The 18,932-nt window shown below is 41.8% G+C and overlaps 1 protein-coding gene across 5 annotated transcripts in view; it reads right to left on the bottom strand.

Moving 5' to 3' along the window:
* Positions 1 to 17,110, bottom strand: part of PCSK5 (proprotein convertase subtilisin/kexin type 5) — a 437,767-nt gene extending 420,657 nt beyond the window's left edge. For 3 of the 5 annotated variants that reach the window (XM_079112091.1, XM_079112089.1, XM_079112092.1), the window contains exon 1: positions 16,368 to 17,109. In XM_079112091.1, coding sequence (XP_078968217.1) covers positions 16,368 to 16,559 — 192 coding nt within the window. In that variant the 5' untranslated portion in view covers positions 16,560 to 17,109. Of the gene's footprint in view, positions 1 to 16,367 lie in introns of all 5 variants that reach the window. The other 2 variants (XM_079112090.1, XM_079112093.1) reach the window with 2 other exon arrangements.
* Positions 17,111 to 18,932: the final 1,822 nt, after the last annotated feature.

The following is an 18,932-nucleotide window of genomic DNA, read 5'->3' on the forward strand; positions in this document are numbered from 1 at the left end:
CTTCCATTATTCATCTTAGTCTGCATTGTATGAGAGGCAAAGGAGGAAACGACCAAGATTGGACTTCTGTATCAGGATGGGCAAAGTCTCACTGCGGTAACAAATGACCCCACGAAACTCAACAACTTAAAATGAGAAAGTTCTAGTTCACCTTATAGGTCCACTGTGCATTGCCTGGGAGTGCTGCACATCAGATCCCTCAAGGACCCAGACAAATGGAGCATCCACCACCTGGATCTCTGCCAATCTTTCCAGCAGATGATGATCATCACGAGTCATTCACTGACCATTAAGAAAGTGACCTGGGTCACCTCTGCTCAGTTTCCACTGGTCAACTGAAGTTACCTTGCCGCATTTAACACCGAAGACAGAGAAACCCAGTCTCACCCCGTGGTCAGGAGAAACAGGACTACTCGGTGGATGGTACTAATGAGTACTGGGGCCACCATGTACTCTCTGCCTCTTTTCCTCAGAGTCATTCCTATGTTTCAGAATGTTTTTAAGGGCATTTTAACTGCAGAGCTGGGTGCCATCTGGGATAAAGATGAAGCAGACAGAAATCCTATCTTTAAGGAATTACTAATACAGAAGATAAAGCAGATGACGCATGAAGTGATAGAAGAGATAGATAGATAGATAGATAGATAGATAGATAGATAGATAGATAGATAGATAGATAGATGATAGAAAGAAAGAATGCACAATGAAAATGTCAAATGCCAATAAAAAGAGGCATACAAGGTTCAGGGACAGTTTAAACACTGGAGGTTTTAGCTACAGAGAATTTCTTTGAGGAAACTGAGAAGGGCTTTGTAGAATGAGCAATATCTGGATAAGAAGATGTCCAGACAATGAGAATGACATAAGTGGAGGCAGAAAAGCCGAATGTGGCAGAACACGTGCCAAGAATGGCAAAGTGGTTACAATGAGTGACGCTTAGGAAATTGAAGGAGGAGGAGAAGGAAGAGTAAAACAGGAAAACAAATAAGAGGAAGAGGGAAAAAAAGTAGAGTGTCTTTTACTAGAGGAAAAGGAGCAGATCATGGCGAACAGGGTAAGACTTGCACAACAGTCCAAACAAAAAGTGACAAAGGCCTTAGCTATGGAAACCCAACACAACTGAAAGGAGGAAATCGCTCTGTTCTCAAGCCATGTATCCCATGACAAAACTCAGCTTTCCCATCTCTCTTTCATTTGACCCAGAAAACAGAACTCATCTTTCCTTCTATCTGCAGAAGCCTGAAGGTCTGGTCATTTGAGGCTTGGATATGATAAAACTAAACAGGTCAGATAGGGAGATCCATCTCAATTGAGAGACTGGCTTCTGGCCATGTCACCCAACCAAGAGAATGTTCCTTCTGTGATTAAAGGGAGTTAACTCCCAAAGAGTATTTGTTCTATTTGTCCTCAGTTTGTTTCCTGTCTCCAAGGATATTTCTGAAGCCACTCCTTAAGGACTAAGCTGCAGGCTTAATTTATGTCTGTTTGTTCTGAAGTCTGCAATCCCTCCTCTCATGCAGATATAACCTCAGTTTTGGCCCTTCAAAAGAGCCAATCCAGGTGGGCCCTACCATGAGCCTCTAACTACAAGATTTTACTGCTTATTTCCTTTAGGACCCTTAAGATACACTGAATCTGCTTATTGCTGCTACTCTTACTGTCTCCACACCAACAGTAAAACCTGCCTATGATCTGAAACCATTGCTTACCACTGACCAGTTCTTTCAATATAGCTGGAGGGTGAGAGGGGTGCTCTCTGTTGTTCTTCCCACTGTTCCATTGACACAGTCTTCCACTGCTACCCCCAGGAAGATTATCACAGCCAGCAGCATCCACGGGGTTCACTGGAACACACAGAGAAGTGACCCCAGTCCTAGGATGAGCTGGGACTTGGCTCTCAGCATGGATGCTGCTACACGGAGAGCTCTGATTCTCAAAGAATGTTCGTAGAAGTCAAAATCAGAAAGAATGACCCTGCTTGCTGATGATGCCAAGGTCTTAAAAACACTAAAAGATAAGTGTTAGTCTATTTCCCAGGAAGCCTGGGCTTCGGAGTCCACACATGAATGACTCGTCAATCTGAGAGCACTGCTCTTTACCACACCCCTTTATGAAATATACTATGTATTAATTAGCCTTCCTTATTGACTGGATTGTAAAATTTTCTCCAGTGTTCAAGGTTACTTTGCATGTACAATATATGTCTGTAAAATAGTTTAGGATTCAAACAATATTTAATAATTTGGTACTGGGGATTGAAACCAGTGTGCTTTTAATCACTGTGCTACATCTCTGCACCCTGCAACACACACATTTAAAAAAAAAAAATTGAGACAGGTCTCACAAAATTGCTTAGGGCCTTGCTAAATTGCTGATACTGGCTTTGAACCTATGATCCTCCTGCCTCAGCCTTCAGAGTGACTGGAGTTGTGTGCCACTGCTGCCAGCTAATGATTCCTTTCAACGAGCAAGACATCATGCTACATGCTGTAGCGTACAGAATAAGTCCCCCATAAGAGGAAAGCAAGAGAAGAACAACTTAACTATTCTAAATTCCCTAAGAACATTTTTGGAAAACTACTATGGGAGTCGATGAATTGAAAAATAAGAGTAATTTTATGTACTTACACTTCCAGAGCAAGATATGGGTAAAGGGAGTTGAAAAGATAAAAAATTTTCTGGAAGAGCTATAGTTCAGGTAGAAAAACTGGCGGAAGGGGCTAAGGATGTGGCTCAGTGGTAGATCACTTGCCCAGCATGCGTGAGGCACTGGGTTCAATCGTCAGCACCATAAATAAATAAATAAACAAACAAACAAATAAATAAAGTTATTACTAAAAAAGAAAGAAAGTAAGAAAAGCTGGCACAAAAACAGTTAGCATTGAGCCTAATATCTGGGAGATGAGGGGAAGCTAAGTTTGGCTTTAGTAAGAGACAGAGTAGGAAAGATAATGGGAAAAGCATTTCAGAACAAGAAGATACAGGCCTTTAAAAGCCCAGGGAAGGCTTGTTTTAACGCACTAAGTAATAGGCTCCTGGTGGCTTCTGAACTGAAAAGTGGTACCACCAAAATTAAGCTTTAAGACCATCCTCTCCAACGTCAAGCTCGACCACTTCTTGTGTGTTAACTAGACTCCACCTAGATGAGCTAGCTGGCCCTTTCCTGGGCTCTTGCATTCCCAGTCTCCTCTGTGTGGACCTCATCCCACCGCAGACCACCTTGTGCTTGGTTCTTTGATAACATTCTGGTACCTACTCAGTGCTTCTTCCACAATGTGTCTCCCTTATCGACCTACCCAAAAGTTCCCTAGCTCTTAACCACTTTTTAGTCCACAAACATATTTTGCTTTCTAATAAACACTCAAAATTTGAAATTATTTTATTCATTTCATTACCAGCTGGTAGCTTGTCCCTTCCCATTCTAATGTATATGCTTCATGTGAGCAGACATATGCAGTAGGATTTGCAGTAGGATTTGCTGACAAATAAAGGGTACTCAATAACTATTCTTAACAGCTTTATGAAGATATAGTTCACCAATGATATAGTTCTCTCATTATAAGTATGCTAGTCAATGTTTCTAGTCTATTTAGAGTTGCACAAAGATCACCATAATTTTAAACATTCCCACCACAGCCCTGCAAAGAAATCTCATATCTATTAGTCATCACCCCTAGGCCCCATCAACCCTTCCAGCACTAGACAACCACTAACTACCCTCTAGGTCTACAGATTTGCCAATTCTAGACATTTCATATAAATACAATGACTTAATATGTGACTTTTGGTGACTAATTTCTTTTACTTAGCATAGCATTTTCAGACTCATCAACATTGCAGCATCTATCAGAACTTTACTTTTATTGTAGAATAATATTCCATTGTATGGCTATACCATACTTTACTTAGCCCCTCACCAGTGAATAGTTATTTCTATTTTTTTACTTTTATGAATAATGTTGACTTGAACAAGTTTTTTTTTATGTGGACAAATGTTTTCATTTTTTTTTGGAGAACATACACACACACACACACATATACATATATATATACATACACACACGCATGTATATATGAAAAGAATTGTTGGGTCATAGAATAGCCCTGTGAGTCACCTTTCAAGAAACTACCCAACTGTTTTCTATTGTGGTCACTTTACATTCCCACCAGCAGTGTATGAGGGTTCTGATTTCTCTACATCCTTTCAAACACTTATGATTTTCTATAAATTATTATTATTATTATTATTATTATTATTGCCATCCTAGTAAGCATAAACTAGCATCTCATTGAGACTTAAATTTTCTTGATGAATTATGATGTTGAACTTCTTTTTGTAAGCTTATTGGTCATTTGTATTTTTTTGGGCAGAAATTTTGAATCAGATCCATTTGCGCTCATTTTTAATTGAGCAACTTGTCTTTTCATCATTGAGTGTAGGAGCTCTTTGTATATTTTCTATACAAGTCCTTCATTAGACATGATTTATATGTATTTGTTCCCACTCTCTGGGTTGTCTGTTCACTTTCTTGATGCTGTCCTTCAATAACTACTTTACAAATAAATGAGCAGAACAAATCCTTTATCATGAAGAAAACCTGGAACTTGTTCAAAAGTATGTGATAAATCAGTGATGGGGTGGGACCTCGAAGGATGATTCAAGTCACCTATTTTCAGCTTTGATTCTCCTTTACTAATTATAGGATCATTCACCCAGCCCAGAAGCAATGACATCATCCTGTGATAAGCCAAAGAATACAGCATTTGGTAAACTGGTCCATGAGGACTAACCCAAGAGAAAGATGCTCCATAGTTTACAGAAATAAAGAAAAACAAGTTTTGTTGGAAGCTAGCCAGTGATGCATCCTAAGTGACCTACAATTTAGTTTTTTTCTTGGGAAACTTTAAAATTGATGATTCTCCCCTTCCCATCTCTCCACTCCAGCCCAACACACATACAAACACATAAATTAAATGCTACTGAAATAGGTCCAGGATGAGTAACTAGTAGCCTTCTCACCTTATACTTACGAATATTTGCTTATAAAGTTAAAAGGCCCTGGGATGATCTCTGTTCTCTGCACTGTATTCAGACTAGTGAACGCTATCCAGCTTTATTTTGGTTGAGAAATTTCAACTAGAGAAAACAAGACACAAGCCTGGGAACAATGATATAGAGAGGATGGTATATTTTTACAGCTGTAAAAGTCTCTCAGTATAGAAAAATTCCAGACTTTCAGTACTCATTACAAAAATATCAGCCCTTTAGTATACACACACATCCACACACACATGCACACACAGTTTGTCATATGGGGATACTGGGAAAGGCATCAAGGAAGGACTTGCTTGTAATAAATTTTGTTTTCAATGCTGGCATGGTATCCAAAACACAATTTTCCCAGGAGAGAATTAACCTCTTAAATAATGCACAGATTATAATAGTAACGTAATACTCCTTTTGTGATGCTAATCCTAAATTAACATAAAGATTAGCATACAAATGCAAACAAGATTAATATAATGTTTTACAGAGCAATCTTAAAATATTATATATTATAAACAGAACAATCTATAAATAATTTAAAACCTACATTTTAAAATATAGCTATACTGCTATAAAGCAGTAACGTTTAGGAAATGAATACATATAGGACACGTTCAGAACACAGTTTCATTTTTGCTACAGAAAATATGTATATAAAAGGCAGAATATGTGACATGTGAATAAATTACAAACATCCATTATAATACAGAGATGGAAAATAGGCTATGTGATAACCTATGCTAGAAGTAAACCTAAAATGTATAAACTATTTTAAAATCATCCTTAAACATTCGTTTTGGTTTTACATTCTCTGCTTACACTGTGTGTTCTAAGCAATCTTCGGTTTTTAAGTCAAATAAGGGAAGGTACATTTGGGAGTTGAAAGTAATCACCCATGTCTGTCTTTATCCCTTAAGTTAGTACAGGACCTGCAGTGCAAATAATAGCACACAGTTGTGTGAGGCAGAGATAATACTTACATTTACCCAAAGAGAATTGAAATATGAGGCAAACTTCATGTTTATCTGCCCAGTGAGTATAACAGCACAAATTATTTGGAATCCTCATCTTATCCACCCTGATAACACTTCCAATATCCCAGTCTGTTTCTTGACTCCTTCCAACCCACGAGCCCTCATCTCTTCTCTATTTGGCCAGCCCATCTGCCTGTCCACATCTTGGACTTTATTATCAAGCAGGACAGTTCTATCTAGTAGTCTGCAAAAGCTCCCCAGGGGTGGCTCTGATCTTTCCACTTCTGGGACTCCTATCAAACTGGCCCTCTGTTTTAATTTCGAGTCCCAACTCCACCCTGTTCCTGGGGTCAGTGAATCCAGTTTTGGCTCCACCACCTGCACCTTCCTCACCACCTGCACACTCGTCAATCATTTCAAAGATGGTGACCATGTAACCAGAAACTGTCTACCCCTAGTTTCCCAGACTCTCTTTCTCTGACCCTGGTATATTCTAACTCCTGATGTGTCCTTTTCTAATCTCAGGCTCATGAGCATTAGCGAGAAAAAAACAAAATAATCCGAGAACACTAAATCAGATGGTTCATTTTTGCACTCATTCCTTTACTTAGTTACTGAGTAATAACTAAGTACAAGTGGCAAAAAAACTTCACTGCAATATGGCAATTCATTTTATTGTGACCTATCTTTGATTTTTATCAGAAATCAGAATTACCTAAAAATATCCCAAAATGTTGATATGTGGCACATCCAGATATCAACTCCACCCCATCCCTGCTTCTTTGCAGGTAGCCTTCACCTCTTCAATGGCTAATGAGATTGGGACCATTCTACAAGCCACCCCACTTCCTTTGCACCTCAGCATGAACCTCTCAGATTCTCTCCTTACCCTTCACTTCTCTCTGTCTCTCCTGTCAAGCCTCCTGTCCCACCCTACACTGTTGTAGGTGCTGAGGATACAACACAGCAATGAGGCACTGTCCTGTGCTGAAGGAACTCCCTGGCTCCTGAAAGGGAGCACACGCACAAATACATGTACAATTAGGGTGATCATAAATTCTCTTGGACATGTTTAAAAGTGAAAGGGAACATGAAAAATAGCTAATGGGGGTGAAATGATTTAGTACAGGTTTAAAGACAATTTTTAAAACAAGATATAACTGACATTTTCTAAGAAAGTTACGAGTATCAGGTACTATGCTCAAACTACTTTGGATGTGTACATGCATGTACATATATGTGTATTTTACTGGGGACTGAACCCAGTAGTGCTCTACCAGTAAGCTACATCCCCATGTCTTTTTATTTATTGTTTTGAGACTATTATCACTAAGTTGCCCAGACTAGCCTTGAACTCACAATCCTGACTCAGCTTCTTAAGTACCTGAGATTATAGGTATGTACCATTGCACCTGGTTCTCAAATTGCTTTTTTTAAAAAATATTTTTTTTAGTTGTAGATGTACATAATACCTTTATTATTTGTTTTTATGTGATGCTGGGGATCGAACTCAGCGTGTCACACATGCTAAGCACTCTACCACTGAGTTATAACCCCAGCCCACTCAAATTGCTTTTAACAAATCCTTCTAACAATCCTGTAAAAAATAGTACTCATATTACCTCATTTCATACCCAAAGAAACTTCTACAGGTTCATTAATATTGAGGTGAGTGAGTGGTAGAAGTCAAACTCAGAGAATCTTTCTTCTTTCCCCACCTAAATTCTCTCCTACCTGCCATACATTTCTCTCAGCACCTCTTTCTATCTACTTACAAATCTAATGCTGATGACGTTCTTTATGTGTAGAATCTGAGGGGAGGAAAGTCAGTTATATAGAAACAGAACAGAGCTAGGTGTTGTGGCACACCCCTGTAGCCCCAGTGGCTCTAGAGGCTGAGGCAGAAGAATCACAAGGTCAAAGCCAGTTTCAGCAACTTATGGAGGCCCTAAGCAACTTAGCAAGTCCCTGTCTCAAAATAAAAAATAAAAAGGGCTGGGAATGTGGCTCAGTGGTTAAACACTTTGTTTAATCCCTAGTAGCAGCCCCCAAGAATATACATATACAGAACCAGAATGGAAAGGAGATTGCCAGGGGTGGGGAGGGAGAGGAAATGGAGAAAGTAAGTGAATGTAATCATGTAAGATGAATACTTCTAAAGATCCAGTATACAGCAGGGGTATATATATCTGTACTACAGATACAGAGTACTTCTATAAGATCCAGTATACAGCAGGGGTACTACAGATAGTAATTTATATTATCTGTTCAAAACTTACGAAGAGACAAGATTCTAGGTGCTTTTGCCAAAATAAATACATAAATAATAAGGAGGCAACTATGGAAGGTTATAGTATATTAATTTGCTTACCTATAGTAACCATTTTACTATATCATATATATGTATATGATACACGTACACATAAACATCAAATTGTACACTTTAAAAATATACAATAAAAATACATTTTAACCAGGCATAGTGGCACACTGTAATCCCAGCTACTCAGGAAGCGGAGGCAGGAGCATCACAAGTTCAAGCTCAGTCTCTGCAACTTAGTAAGACCCTGTCCCAAAATACAAAATAAAAAGGGCTGGGAATGCAGCTCAATGGTAAAGCACCCCTTGGTTCAATCCCCAGTAACAAAGCAAAAACAAAAGGAAAAACAACTATGCAACTAACCTAGGTGCCCTTCAACAGATGAAAGGATAAAGAAGTTGTGGTATATATATATACAATGAAATATTACTCAGCCTAAAAGAAGAATGAAATGATGGCATTTGCTGGTACATAGATGAAACTGGAGACTATCATGCTAAGCAAAATAAGCCAATCTCAAAGAACCAAAGACAGAATGTTTTCTCTGATATGAGAATAAAAATTCACAATAGGGGGCATGGCTAGGGAAGAATAGAGGTACTTTGGATTAGACAGAGGGGAGTGAAGGGAGGGTAGGAGGAATGAGAGTAGAATGAATGGAACATTATTACCTATGTGCATATACTATGACACAACAGGTATAACTCTACATCACGTACAACCAGAAGAATGAGAAGTTATACTCCATTTATGTATGATGTGTCAAAATGCATTCTCCTGCCATGTATAACTAATAAGAACAAAAAAAAAATTTTTTTAATTTTTAAAAAGGAAACACAAAAGAAAAGAAAAATAATTTTCAAACTAACCAATGCTGAACCTATATTTTTGTGCTTAACAATGTTCCTGTGAACTGCCCTAATTTTACAAATGAGTCCATTATTCTACTGGTCTCAAGGCCAAAACTCTGCAGTTATCTTCACATTCTCCCTCCTCCTCATCCTCCACTTCCACTTCGTTATCAAGCCCTACTGAATCCACTTCTACCAGAACTCTGAAATCCTTGTATTGTCAAGTTTCTGTTTTTCTTACCAATAACCTTGAACCGCACATTAGCCTCTCTGCCTCCACCAGTTCATAATGTATACTACCACCAGTGGACATGGCCTCCAGACATGAATGAACAAGCTATGCTGCCCAGAGCTCCATACCTATTTGTCTTACTGAAGCAGAGTCGTGGGTAAAAATTTCCTACTCCCTTGAGAGCAGAGAATGTATGTTACCTAGTAGACTCTCAGGTGTACTGAATCAACAGGTTGCTGTCAATTCTTCTCATGAATCTTCATTGTAACTTCTAATCCTCTCTGGCAATGTCGAAACTCCCTAGCAAAGGCATTTATAGCCTTATATAATCTGATCTGTAGTGGGGTCATTTCTTGACTAACATCTGGTTTCCCTTATTCTAGTAACAGCATTTCATTTTCCTTTAGGGAACTGTCCCTCCCCAAATGTTGGACTGCCTACCAAAGGTCAACCTCTCTCTCACTTCAAGACTGGACATGTGACCCAAGCTGACCCACCCAAATACTGCTACCCCCTTGGACAAAAAGACTGACCCAAGTGTAGGGACATGACCTCACTCAAGGATCAGAACCAGAGTCCTGGTTAGGGGTTAATTTCAACACTGGATAAGAGAGGTACCAAAAAGCACAGGAGCTTTACTGCTTTGTGGAGAGCGCCCGATTGAGAATAAAGCTAACATAGGAAAACAGAGAAATAATGGACATTAGCACTATCTCTAGCTTTTCAGTTAGACAGACACACAATCACTGTTTTGAAAATCTTGGATCTAGATGTTTCAGGATGAATGTTTCAGAATGAGAATTCTTCAATGAGAAAAGTACAACAGAGCACATCCCGGAGTACATTATGTACACCTCTATCTGGGTTAAGGCCAACATTCCCATAGTGAAACTCATTTCTGCAACAAAACCAAATAATGCCATAATTAATATCAGTTTAGGGCAGAAGAGGTTTTGCCATGAAGAATGTGCAGATCAGGTTAAGGTCTGGTTCACCTTCTGTTTTCACAACTACACACAAAGGCATGTGAATCTGTTTCAACCAACAAATTCCCTGTGTCTGTATCTGCTTGTTAGTTTTATTTAAGCAGTATGAGTTGGATTCTTGATGTTTCCACCTAAGTGTCTCATTATATCCCTCATGGGCCTATCTGCATTCCAGTTTTATTTCCTACTACTCTTCTATACACAGTGGACTCAAATTCAAAAGACTATGTTCTGATTCTTTAAACAAATCTTTCAACCTCTACATCATACATGCCTTATAAACACCAGGCCTGTCCAACCAGGAAATAAGAAGCCTTAGCTTGTTGATTTTCTGGTCATCTGCTCCAGCCCTACAAGTCTTCATGTGTCTTAGGCAGAAAATGTAGCCACCACCATCCTGTTACGGGAGAATCAGTCTCAACACTGACTCCTCTCCCTTTCAGCCTCATTAAATCCCCAGGGCCAATCAAAAGAATCTGGAAAATCACAAACTGCTCAACTCCAGAAATCCCCATTAACCACAGCATGCTCTTATTTTCCGTTGAGTAGTGTTTGTATATCCTTAGTGTCCTTTTTAGAACATATAATGGTCTCTATGCCTTCTTTTAGCTATATATTCTCCTTCAAAATAGGGCTGGGGATGTAGCTCAGTGGCGAGTGACCCCGAGTTCAATCCCTGATACTCCAAAATAAATAAATAAATAAAAACTAATGGACATAAAAATCTATATACATATATAATTGCATATGTATGTATTTTCTAGCATGTATGAATGTCTATAAGCACTCATGTTTACCATTCAGGAAGTCAAAGTCCTCTTCTTTGTCACTAAATCCAATCTGAATTAACTGAGTAATACAGTCCCAAGGCACAGCAATGCCTGGAGATACTATAGCCTTGGGGAAAACCCACACACTGCTTCACATAAATTGAACCAACAACTCAAATACTCCTCCCTGCCCAGGGGACATTTCTGGGTCAGGACTCCCTCTCTCAGCCAAAGAGTCAGAGAGCACTGGACATTTTCCCAGCTTACTACCCTGCTTCTCTGGCTGAACTTTCAGGTTAAGACCTCTGGATATAAGCCCATGAAAGACAGTAAGAAGGCAAATTCAGCTGCTTTGGGACTCACCAAAAAAAAAAAAAAAAACCAAGTTTTTCATTTCAATTATACTCTGAAAACCCCCATTCCTTGTCTATGAAGTTAATGCCACAGATCCACCAACATCAGGTCATGCACTCCTGATTGCTTTTTCCAGTCAGCATTCCCCTGTTCTCCTGTTTAACTTATCATGAGAAATAAGCATGTGAGAGTGGCTGGCAGAGGTCAGGGCTGAGGTTCTTGGGTGTGAAGAGCTGCCGGGTGCAAAGTCAAATGTATCACAGAGGGATTAACCGGAGACTACGTCAGTTTACTCTTCTGTTTATAAGATGCCTAAGAACTTACTGGGGGATCACAGTCCATTCCCATATAGCCCTATTTCCAATGACATCCAAAAGTACCCAGAACTCAATCAACTGTATATCTGCATTTCAAGCATCCCATTACTCAAAGGTCAAAATTAACTAGCAGAGTGGGAGGCCTTCAGGACATCTAGGAACCAGGTTCTTCCTGTTCCAGTATCTCTTCCTACTTAGTTGGAAAATTATTCTTCTGATTTTACTTGTACAAGCTATAGTCTAAGAATTTAAAAGAAAATAAATTCAAATATGATGTAATACAATAAGCTAAAGCAGTATGCTTTATAAAATAATCATTCTTCAGATATTTCTTTCCCTTTCTCCCATCTCCAGCAAGTTTATCTTATAATACCTAGTAAAGCTACAATAAGAATAGTGAGGGTAGGTGGTACTGCCATGGGAAATCAGTCATAATTGTTTAGAATCAAACATAAAACTATGTAGCTATTTAAAACTGTTAGTCGAACTAGAAAATAATTTCCCCTGTCTATAAAGCTCATCTAACTGGACCATCAAAAATGTGTTTCCCTAATCTTTACATTTTGCATTTTCCATTTTTAAAATGTCTTCCTTTCTCCACATCTAAGTATAGTCTGGATCTCACGTATTGCAACCTTTCTCCTCTGATTCAGATTCAACAAACCTTTTACTGCAAGCCTAACTATGTGCTGAGCAATGCATAGTTAACTCACTCTATTATCTAGAGATTTATCATTTTACAGATGAAGGAACAGGGGCTCCATTAAGTTCAGTGACTTTCCCGCTTTCACAACCTGAGAAGTGGCCTTTGCAATTTCTAAGTCTGCATGCTGTCCATGGGGACTCCAGGTAAAATATTTCCCCAGTATGACAAGCATCTGGTTTTATGCCTCTGGAGTCTTGTTCAAGATAAATTACATGGTTTGGGGAGGGGGTTTTGTCCCTCATAATCTCAGGCTTGGAATCAAGGATTATAGGCAACTCATAGAAGGATAAACACAGCTATTGCACATTGCAAACCATCTGTTCACAAGGGATCTTCTTCCTGGACTCAAATAACCAGAAATTAATGCCTCTTTGTAGATTTAGTCCAAACTAAGGTCTACAATTAACAATATGTCCAGTCTTATTCCTTTATATCATTTCCACTCTGTAACAAGTAGACTGGTAGTTCAGAAGGTCAGAACACAATTAGTGAGGAGGACAAAGGCCTCTTCCTTCTCTTCCAGCAGAACAAGAGGTGATACTAGTAGCCAGAGCTGGAACTCCTAGGGGAAGAAAGGCAAAGCATTCTATAGCTAATGTCAGTATTAAGCAAAATGTGATGTACATTCACATAATAGTAGCTACTAAAAATGATGGTTGGGTATCACTTCAGAATTTTAAGGTATAGTCATCACAAACTATAAAGATTTTTGTAAAACCAACCAAAACATAATGCTATCTCTATAACCAGAGGCAGGAAAACCGTCATTATTGTTCCCTTCTAGAAGTCGAGCATGTTCTTTTAGCTTGTTTGTTTGATTGTTTCTCATATCACTCTGCACATTCTATCTTTTCTGAAAAGAAGAGGCACACTTATTCTTTTCTGTAGAAATCCCCAGGCCAGAAATTTTACCTCTTGTGACTGTTAAATGCTAACATGCTACAGAAACTATTACAGTGATTCTGACTGTACCTTTACTGAGGCAAAAATTCACTACCTTACTCACCTCCCTATCCTACTGAATATCAAAAACACTACCAGCATATTAGATGACTTCATAAGTAGTAACAGGTTTTAGTTTTACTCTGCAACACAGGAGAAGAGCCCCCCCCCTCCCCCCACAAGCCCAACTGGGTAAAAACAGAACATTTCAGAGACATCTGTAAATTGGTTACTGCCCTCAGCTGAACTACAACTGGTGTATTCATGAAAAGAAAGAATAACAAAAGGATGTAAAAAAGTGTTAAAAGGTCGGTGCAGTAAAGGATGAATAAGAAATACATTTGGCCCTTACAATGCAATGATACTACAGGAGCAAACTCAATTTACCACCCCAAAGACTTAGCATAGACATATAATCCTTTGATCTACAGAGGAAAGGGTTTATACTGTAGAATAACTGATCTTTTTACACTGGTTATGGCATCAATTCAAGGGGTCCTGTGTAACCTCTATAAGCTCTGAATTTCCTCAATGAGGTTGTAAAAACCACATTACATAGTACTTGGTGTTATTTGTATGTAAACTTTCTTAGTATTACTTCTTAAAAGAAAAGCCCTTTATAAAAAGCCTGGTAAGGATGAGGGACACTGAAATGTTTGCTTGTTCAAAAGTAGGTTGGGTGGCAATTTCTCCCCTTCCCTCTGCCAGATTCTACAATAGCTAAGATCTGTTCTGTGAATTCAGGGAGACACCAATGTCTCTGCCCTTACAAGTTATGAAGCTTCTTAGCATCAACAAATCCAGGTTTTTTTGAACTAAATATCTGTGAATTATAACTAGATACTTGTTTCCAGGTCAGGACCACTAAATTAGAATTCAGGGAAATAGAGAGATTACTTTTCTCCCCCCATCTTGGAGATCCTAAAAGGCAGGATCCATGAAGGATGAGGCTGAAGAATTCCAGGTTTTGCCACTCTCTAGCTGGGTGAGCCTGTGGGGTCAACTTCTCAAGAGTCTTGGTTTCTTCATCTGCTGTATATAAAGTAATATTCAAAACAATTTAAATTTAAACTAAGAAAGAAGTATGCATTCAAGAACTTATCCTTCTAAATATGGTTGGCATATGGGAGATGCTCATGGTTGGCTGAACATGAGACATCTCTGGAAAGATTAACAGGACTACTGCACTTTAGTGTTGGTCCTCTCAGTGGCCATCCGGTGTATATGCAGCGCTCGACTTTTAGCTCTGGTAAAAAGACTTGAACAGACTCAATGTTTTCTTCCATAGAAAATGATGCGGGTAGAACCCTAACAAGTCATTTGAAAGCAACTCTTCTGCAGATGACAGGCACCCAGGCAACAAAACCTGACTAGCTTCCCTTACTTCCTTGTGCTGGGGAGGGAGCTGAGGAGGACAACACAAACCGTGCCCCTTGCCCTGGTCTTAGTCCACAGCAGAACTGACTTCTCTGGAATACGTCCTCCCTCTGGGAGGGCAAAGAGCAAGACTTTGAGCTGTAGCTCCTCTGACTGAACCCATCTCTTTTTCTAAACACAAGCTCTGCCTCTTCGGGAGGCTAGGCAGCAGTGAACCAGCGGGGGTAGGGACAAGGGTGTCCGGCTGCCCTGGACTTGGAGAGCAATGGCATCGGACATCACCTACAGCTGTCTTGCTCCAGCCACACCAAACAGCACCTTCCTCTCCCTTCGCCCTGGCTGAGCATGTAAGGTTATGTACACCCCAAGCAGTCCCAAAAGCGCGCCTGCTCGAAGGGCGCCCCCCATTAAGTCTCTTCCCAACCCAATGGAATCTCCTGTAAGCCCACCTAGGGCCTCCTCCTCCGGTCAGCTGCAGAGAAGCTAGCCGGACACCATAGGGCACCACTTACAGAGCCCTCTATACCTCATTTCTCTCAGGGACGTGGGGGAAGGGAACAAGAAAGACAAAACCATTTAGCCCGTAATACCTCCAAATCTGTTGCGCTGCCAATCATCCCATAACATCCAATTTATTGACATTTCCCCAGCATGGCAATTCCGCCAAAAGCCTGTGAGCAGCACCCCACAAAAAACCCGCATTTCTGCAGGCCGCCTAACTCTGACCCCACTGAGCTGCCACCGGGCATGACACGTTCCATCCCGGGAAAGATTCCCAATTTCCCCTGAGCAGAACCCGGTCAGCGAGCTTCAGAAGTTTCCCGTCTCCCGCTCCAATCCCCTCCTTTGGAAATCCCCAAGCAGATCCCCGCTCAAGCCTAGGAAGCTACAAAATCTCCCCGAAATCTACGCTTACACCGGGTCCCGCCCCCCATTCCCTCCCCCTTCCTCTCTCCTCCACTCCAGCTCCGGTCCCCGCGCTCCAGCTTCTCCAGCGCCCAGCGGTTCTCTTGCCTAAGGAAAGGAAACTTCTTTCTGGGCTAAATTCAGGTCAGAACAGGAAAGGGTTTTCCTTCCCCGCCAGCACCAGGGGCGCGTTCAACCCTTACACCCAAGAAGAGCTCATTTTCCCCTCCCCACGGTCACCCGCTGAGACTTTTCCTCAAGCTACTAGTGCTCCTAGACTTCCCAGGTCAAAAGGTCCGGTCGAGTCTGAAACACCACCGGGACACTCCAGATCTTTCCGGAGACCCAACCTGTCCCGCGTAGATTTCAAATCCCAAGTAAACAAAATACGAATTCCGGCAACTTTGGTGTCCGGGCGTATGTTGTGCGAGGGAGAGAGAGCGCGCGCGAGCGAGACAGCATAGCGCAAGAGTTAGGGCAAGCTGCAGGAGCACATCTGGAAGAGGGGGAGGGGGATTCGAAGCGAGGGGACAAGTAGCCCCCACAGCTTCCAGGCGGAGGGCCCGCCAGCCTGACGTTAGTTACCTGTCCAATGTTGATGAATCCGTACTTGCTGGCTATGCGGTTGGCCTCCGGGAAGCCGCCGGCGATTTTGACTGCCCAGTGGTTGGTGTAGACGCGCGTCCGGCACACCGGGAGTAGGCAGCCCCCGAGCAGCGCCAGCACGCACAGCAGGTCCAGCGGTCCCGGGCAGCAGCAGCGGCCCCCCCAGCCCATGGTCCCGTCGCCTCGCGGCTTCGTTGACTGGCTCGCTCGCTCGCACGCTCTCTGGCTCTGCGCACTAAGCGGCGCGCACAACTAACTTCTCCGGCCTGGGCCGCCCAGGCGCGCAACCTCGGGAGATCGGCAGGAGGCGGCAAGCCCCAGCAAGGAGCAGAGCTGCGAGCCTCACGCCGGCTCCTAGACCATCCCTGGGGCTGCGAGGACCAGTGCTCCCCGCTCTCCGGCCGGCGGGGCGGTCAGAGAGAGATCCCCGGCTCGGGCGCAAAAGGCGGCGGAGTGGGGCTGGCGCCCTCAGCAGTTGTATCTCGCCGGCTTGGCTCCCGGACTCCCAGACTCGTTCTCGCTCCTCACTGGGCCCCGGAGAGCGGCTGAGACGACCAGCCGGGGCGGTGCAGGCAGCCGCCGGGCTCCCCCTTTGCTGGCCCGGGCTCCGAGCGCTTCCCTGCTTCCTGCGCTCTCTCCGGCTCTGAGCTGCGCGCGGGGACTGTGAGTGGCAATGGCAGCAGCGCCTGCTCTGCATAAATGACTCCCCCGCCCCCCTATCACCCCTCCTTTCCCACCGCGCTCTCCTCCTCTCGCTCCTCCGCCCTCCCCAACGCGGCCGCAGCCAGGCGCAACCAGGTCCTAGTGCCTCCGGCTTATCCCAACCGCAACCCTCCAGGGTCCCAGGCAGCAAAAGGCGAGTCTTTCCAAAGGGCTGGACGGAGAACTCCAGGATCACGGTTTTACTTCCTTTCTCCCCTTCTAGCTGGATTTGTATTAATTTAGCGCTACTCCCCGAAAGACAGATTTACACGCTTGTGCGCGTTAAGTGCCCCGAAGATTCATTCATCCTCTCCCTAAACGTCCTTAAACAACTAAGCATTTAAGGAGGTCACTTGTGTGTCAATTACTGAACAAATAACCCGAGATTTTCACTTCGTTAATTCTTCATGCTTTTCAGCAACTGTGTATTTTACGCATTCTGCTCCTGGGAGAATCTACCACACGGGACAGTGAGTCGTATCCTCTCTTACAAAATCCAACCACCGAGGCTCCAAAGCCAAGTCTGTTGCCTGCGGACTTTCGAAATCTGCTCATCTGATACAAGGCAGCGCCACGGGAGAGTGAAATTCCAGCCGTGGAGTTGAGGAAAGATACTTCAATGAATATTTGGTATGCAAGTCGATGGACATGCTGGACCAAGGGAATAACTTAATTCGTTTGTTGGATTGCCCCTGATGAGTGCTTCTTTTTCTCCACCAAGGAAAAAGTTTTCCAACTTTTCCAAGCACAACCCTGGAACAGCAAAAGGCTTTAATATAAAAAGGACCACAGAGGAAGTTGGGATGAAATATGTGGCAGAACCGCCTTCATTACTGCATCACGGCACAGTGACTGCAGAAGGCAGGAGGAAACTGAGATTTAACCCTCTTCTTTCTTCTTTTTTCCAACCTCCCTTTCCATTCGGGGTTAAAGGGGAGCAAGTTGACTTATTATAAAAGGTAAAATTAACCCTTATTAAGTAATTCAACTGGCCTTAAAATTAGTCACTACATCCCTGACTTCCACCTCCCTTTTTCCTTCTTCTTTCATTCTTGTTATCTTTCTTTTAAGCATTGGTTGAATGTGTTTGAGATTAACCCATCGTACAATAGTACAATAATTTTGTTATGAGAAACATACTTCAATTCCACTAGCATCTTAGAACATAACATTTTGTGATGTTTTATGCTTTGCATAAGGTTTGCTGCATTATTGAATCTTGAAAATAAACCCACAAAATAATTTTATCCCCATTGATGAAGAAGTAGAGGATCAAAAGAACTAAGCCATTTGTGGAAGAGTACATTTTTGTTCATTTATTTGATCGATTAACATTTTTTTGTGCATCTAGCATGTGCCACATCATATTGTGCTGAAAGTTGGAGAAAGGATCAGGGAGGGCGCAAAAGATTATTGGGATTCGCACTCTGAATCTTCTAGAGTAAATGTGGCTTCTTCTTATTATTATTTTATTTTTATTAATAGGTGGGAAAGCGTCTGCACTGTCCTTTGGCTTTAGAGTTTTGATATAGTCTGGCTACTGGCCAGACCCTTGGGACATATGCTGGGCTATTACGTAGTATGCCATCTTACAGCATGTTATCTCATGGTGCACTGGCATGTTGTTGCGTGGTGTAACATGTTATTTTATATTATCATATACCATGGTATCTTAAGGCATGATATATTATGGCATGTTATTGTACATTACAGAATGTTACTGAATCCCCAACTATGGAGTCTAAAGAGTTCACAATCTATTAGATCTCTGCTAACTGTCAGAGTGACTATCTGCATCTGTGCATAGGGATATGGGTTTATCCCCCCGGAAGCTGGTAGGTT

Source organism: Sciurus vulgaris, assembly GCF_902686455.1.
Source record: "Sciurus vulgaris genome assembly, chromosome: 15".
Taxonomy (NCBI): Eukaryota; Metazoa; Chordata; class Mammalia; order Rodentia; family Sciuridae; genus Sciurus; species Sciurus vulgaris.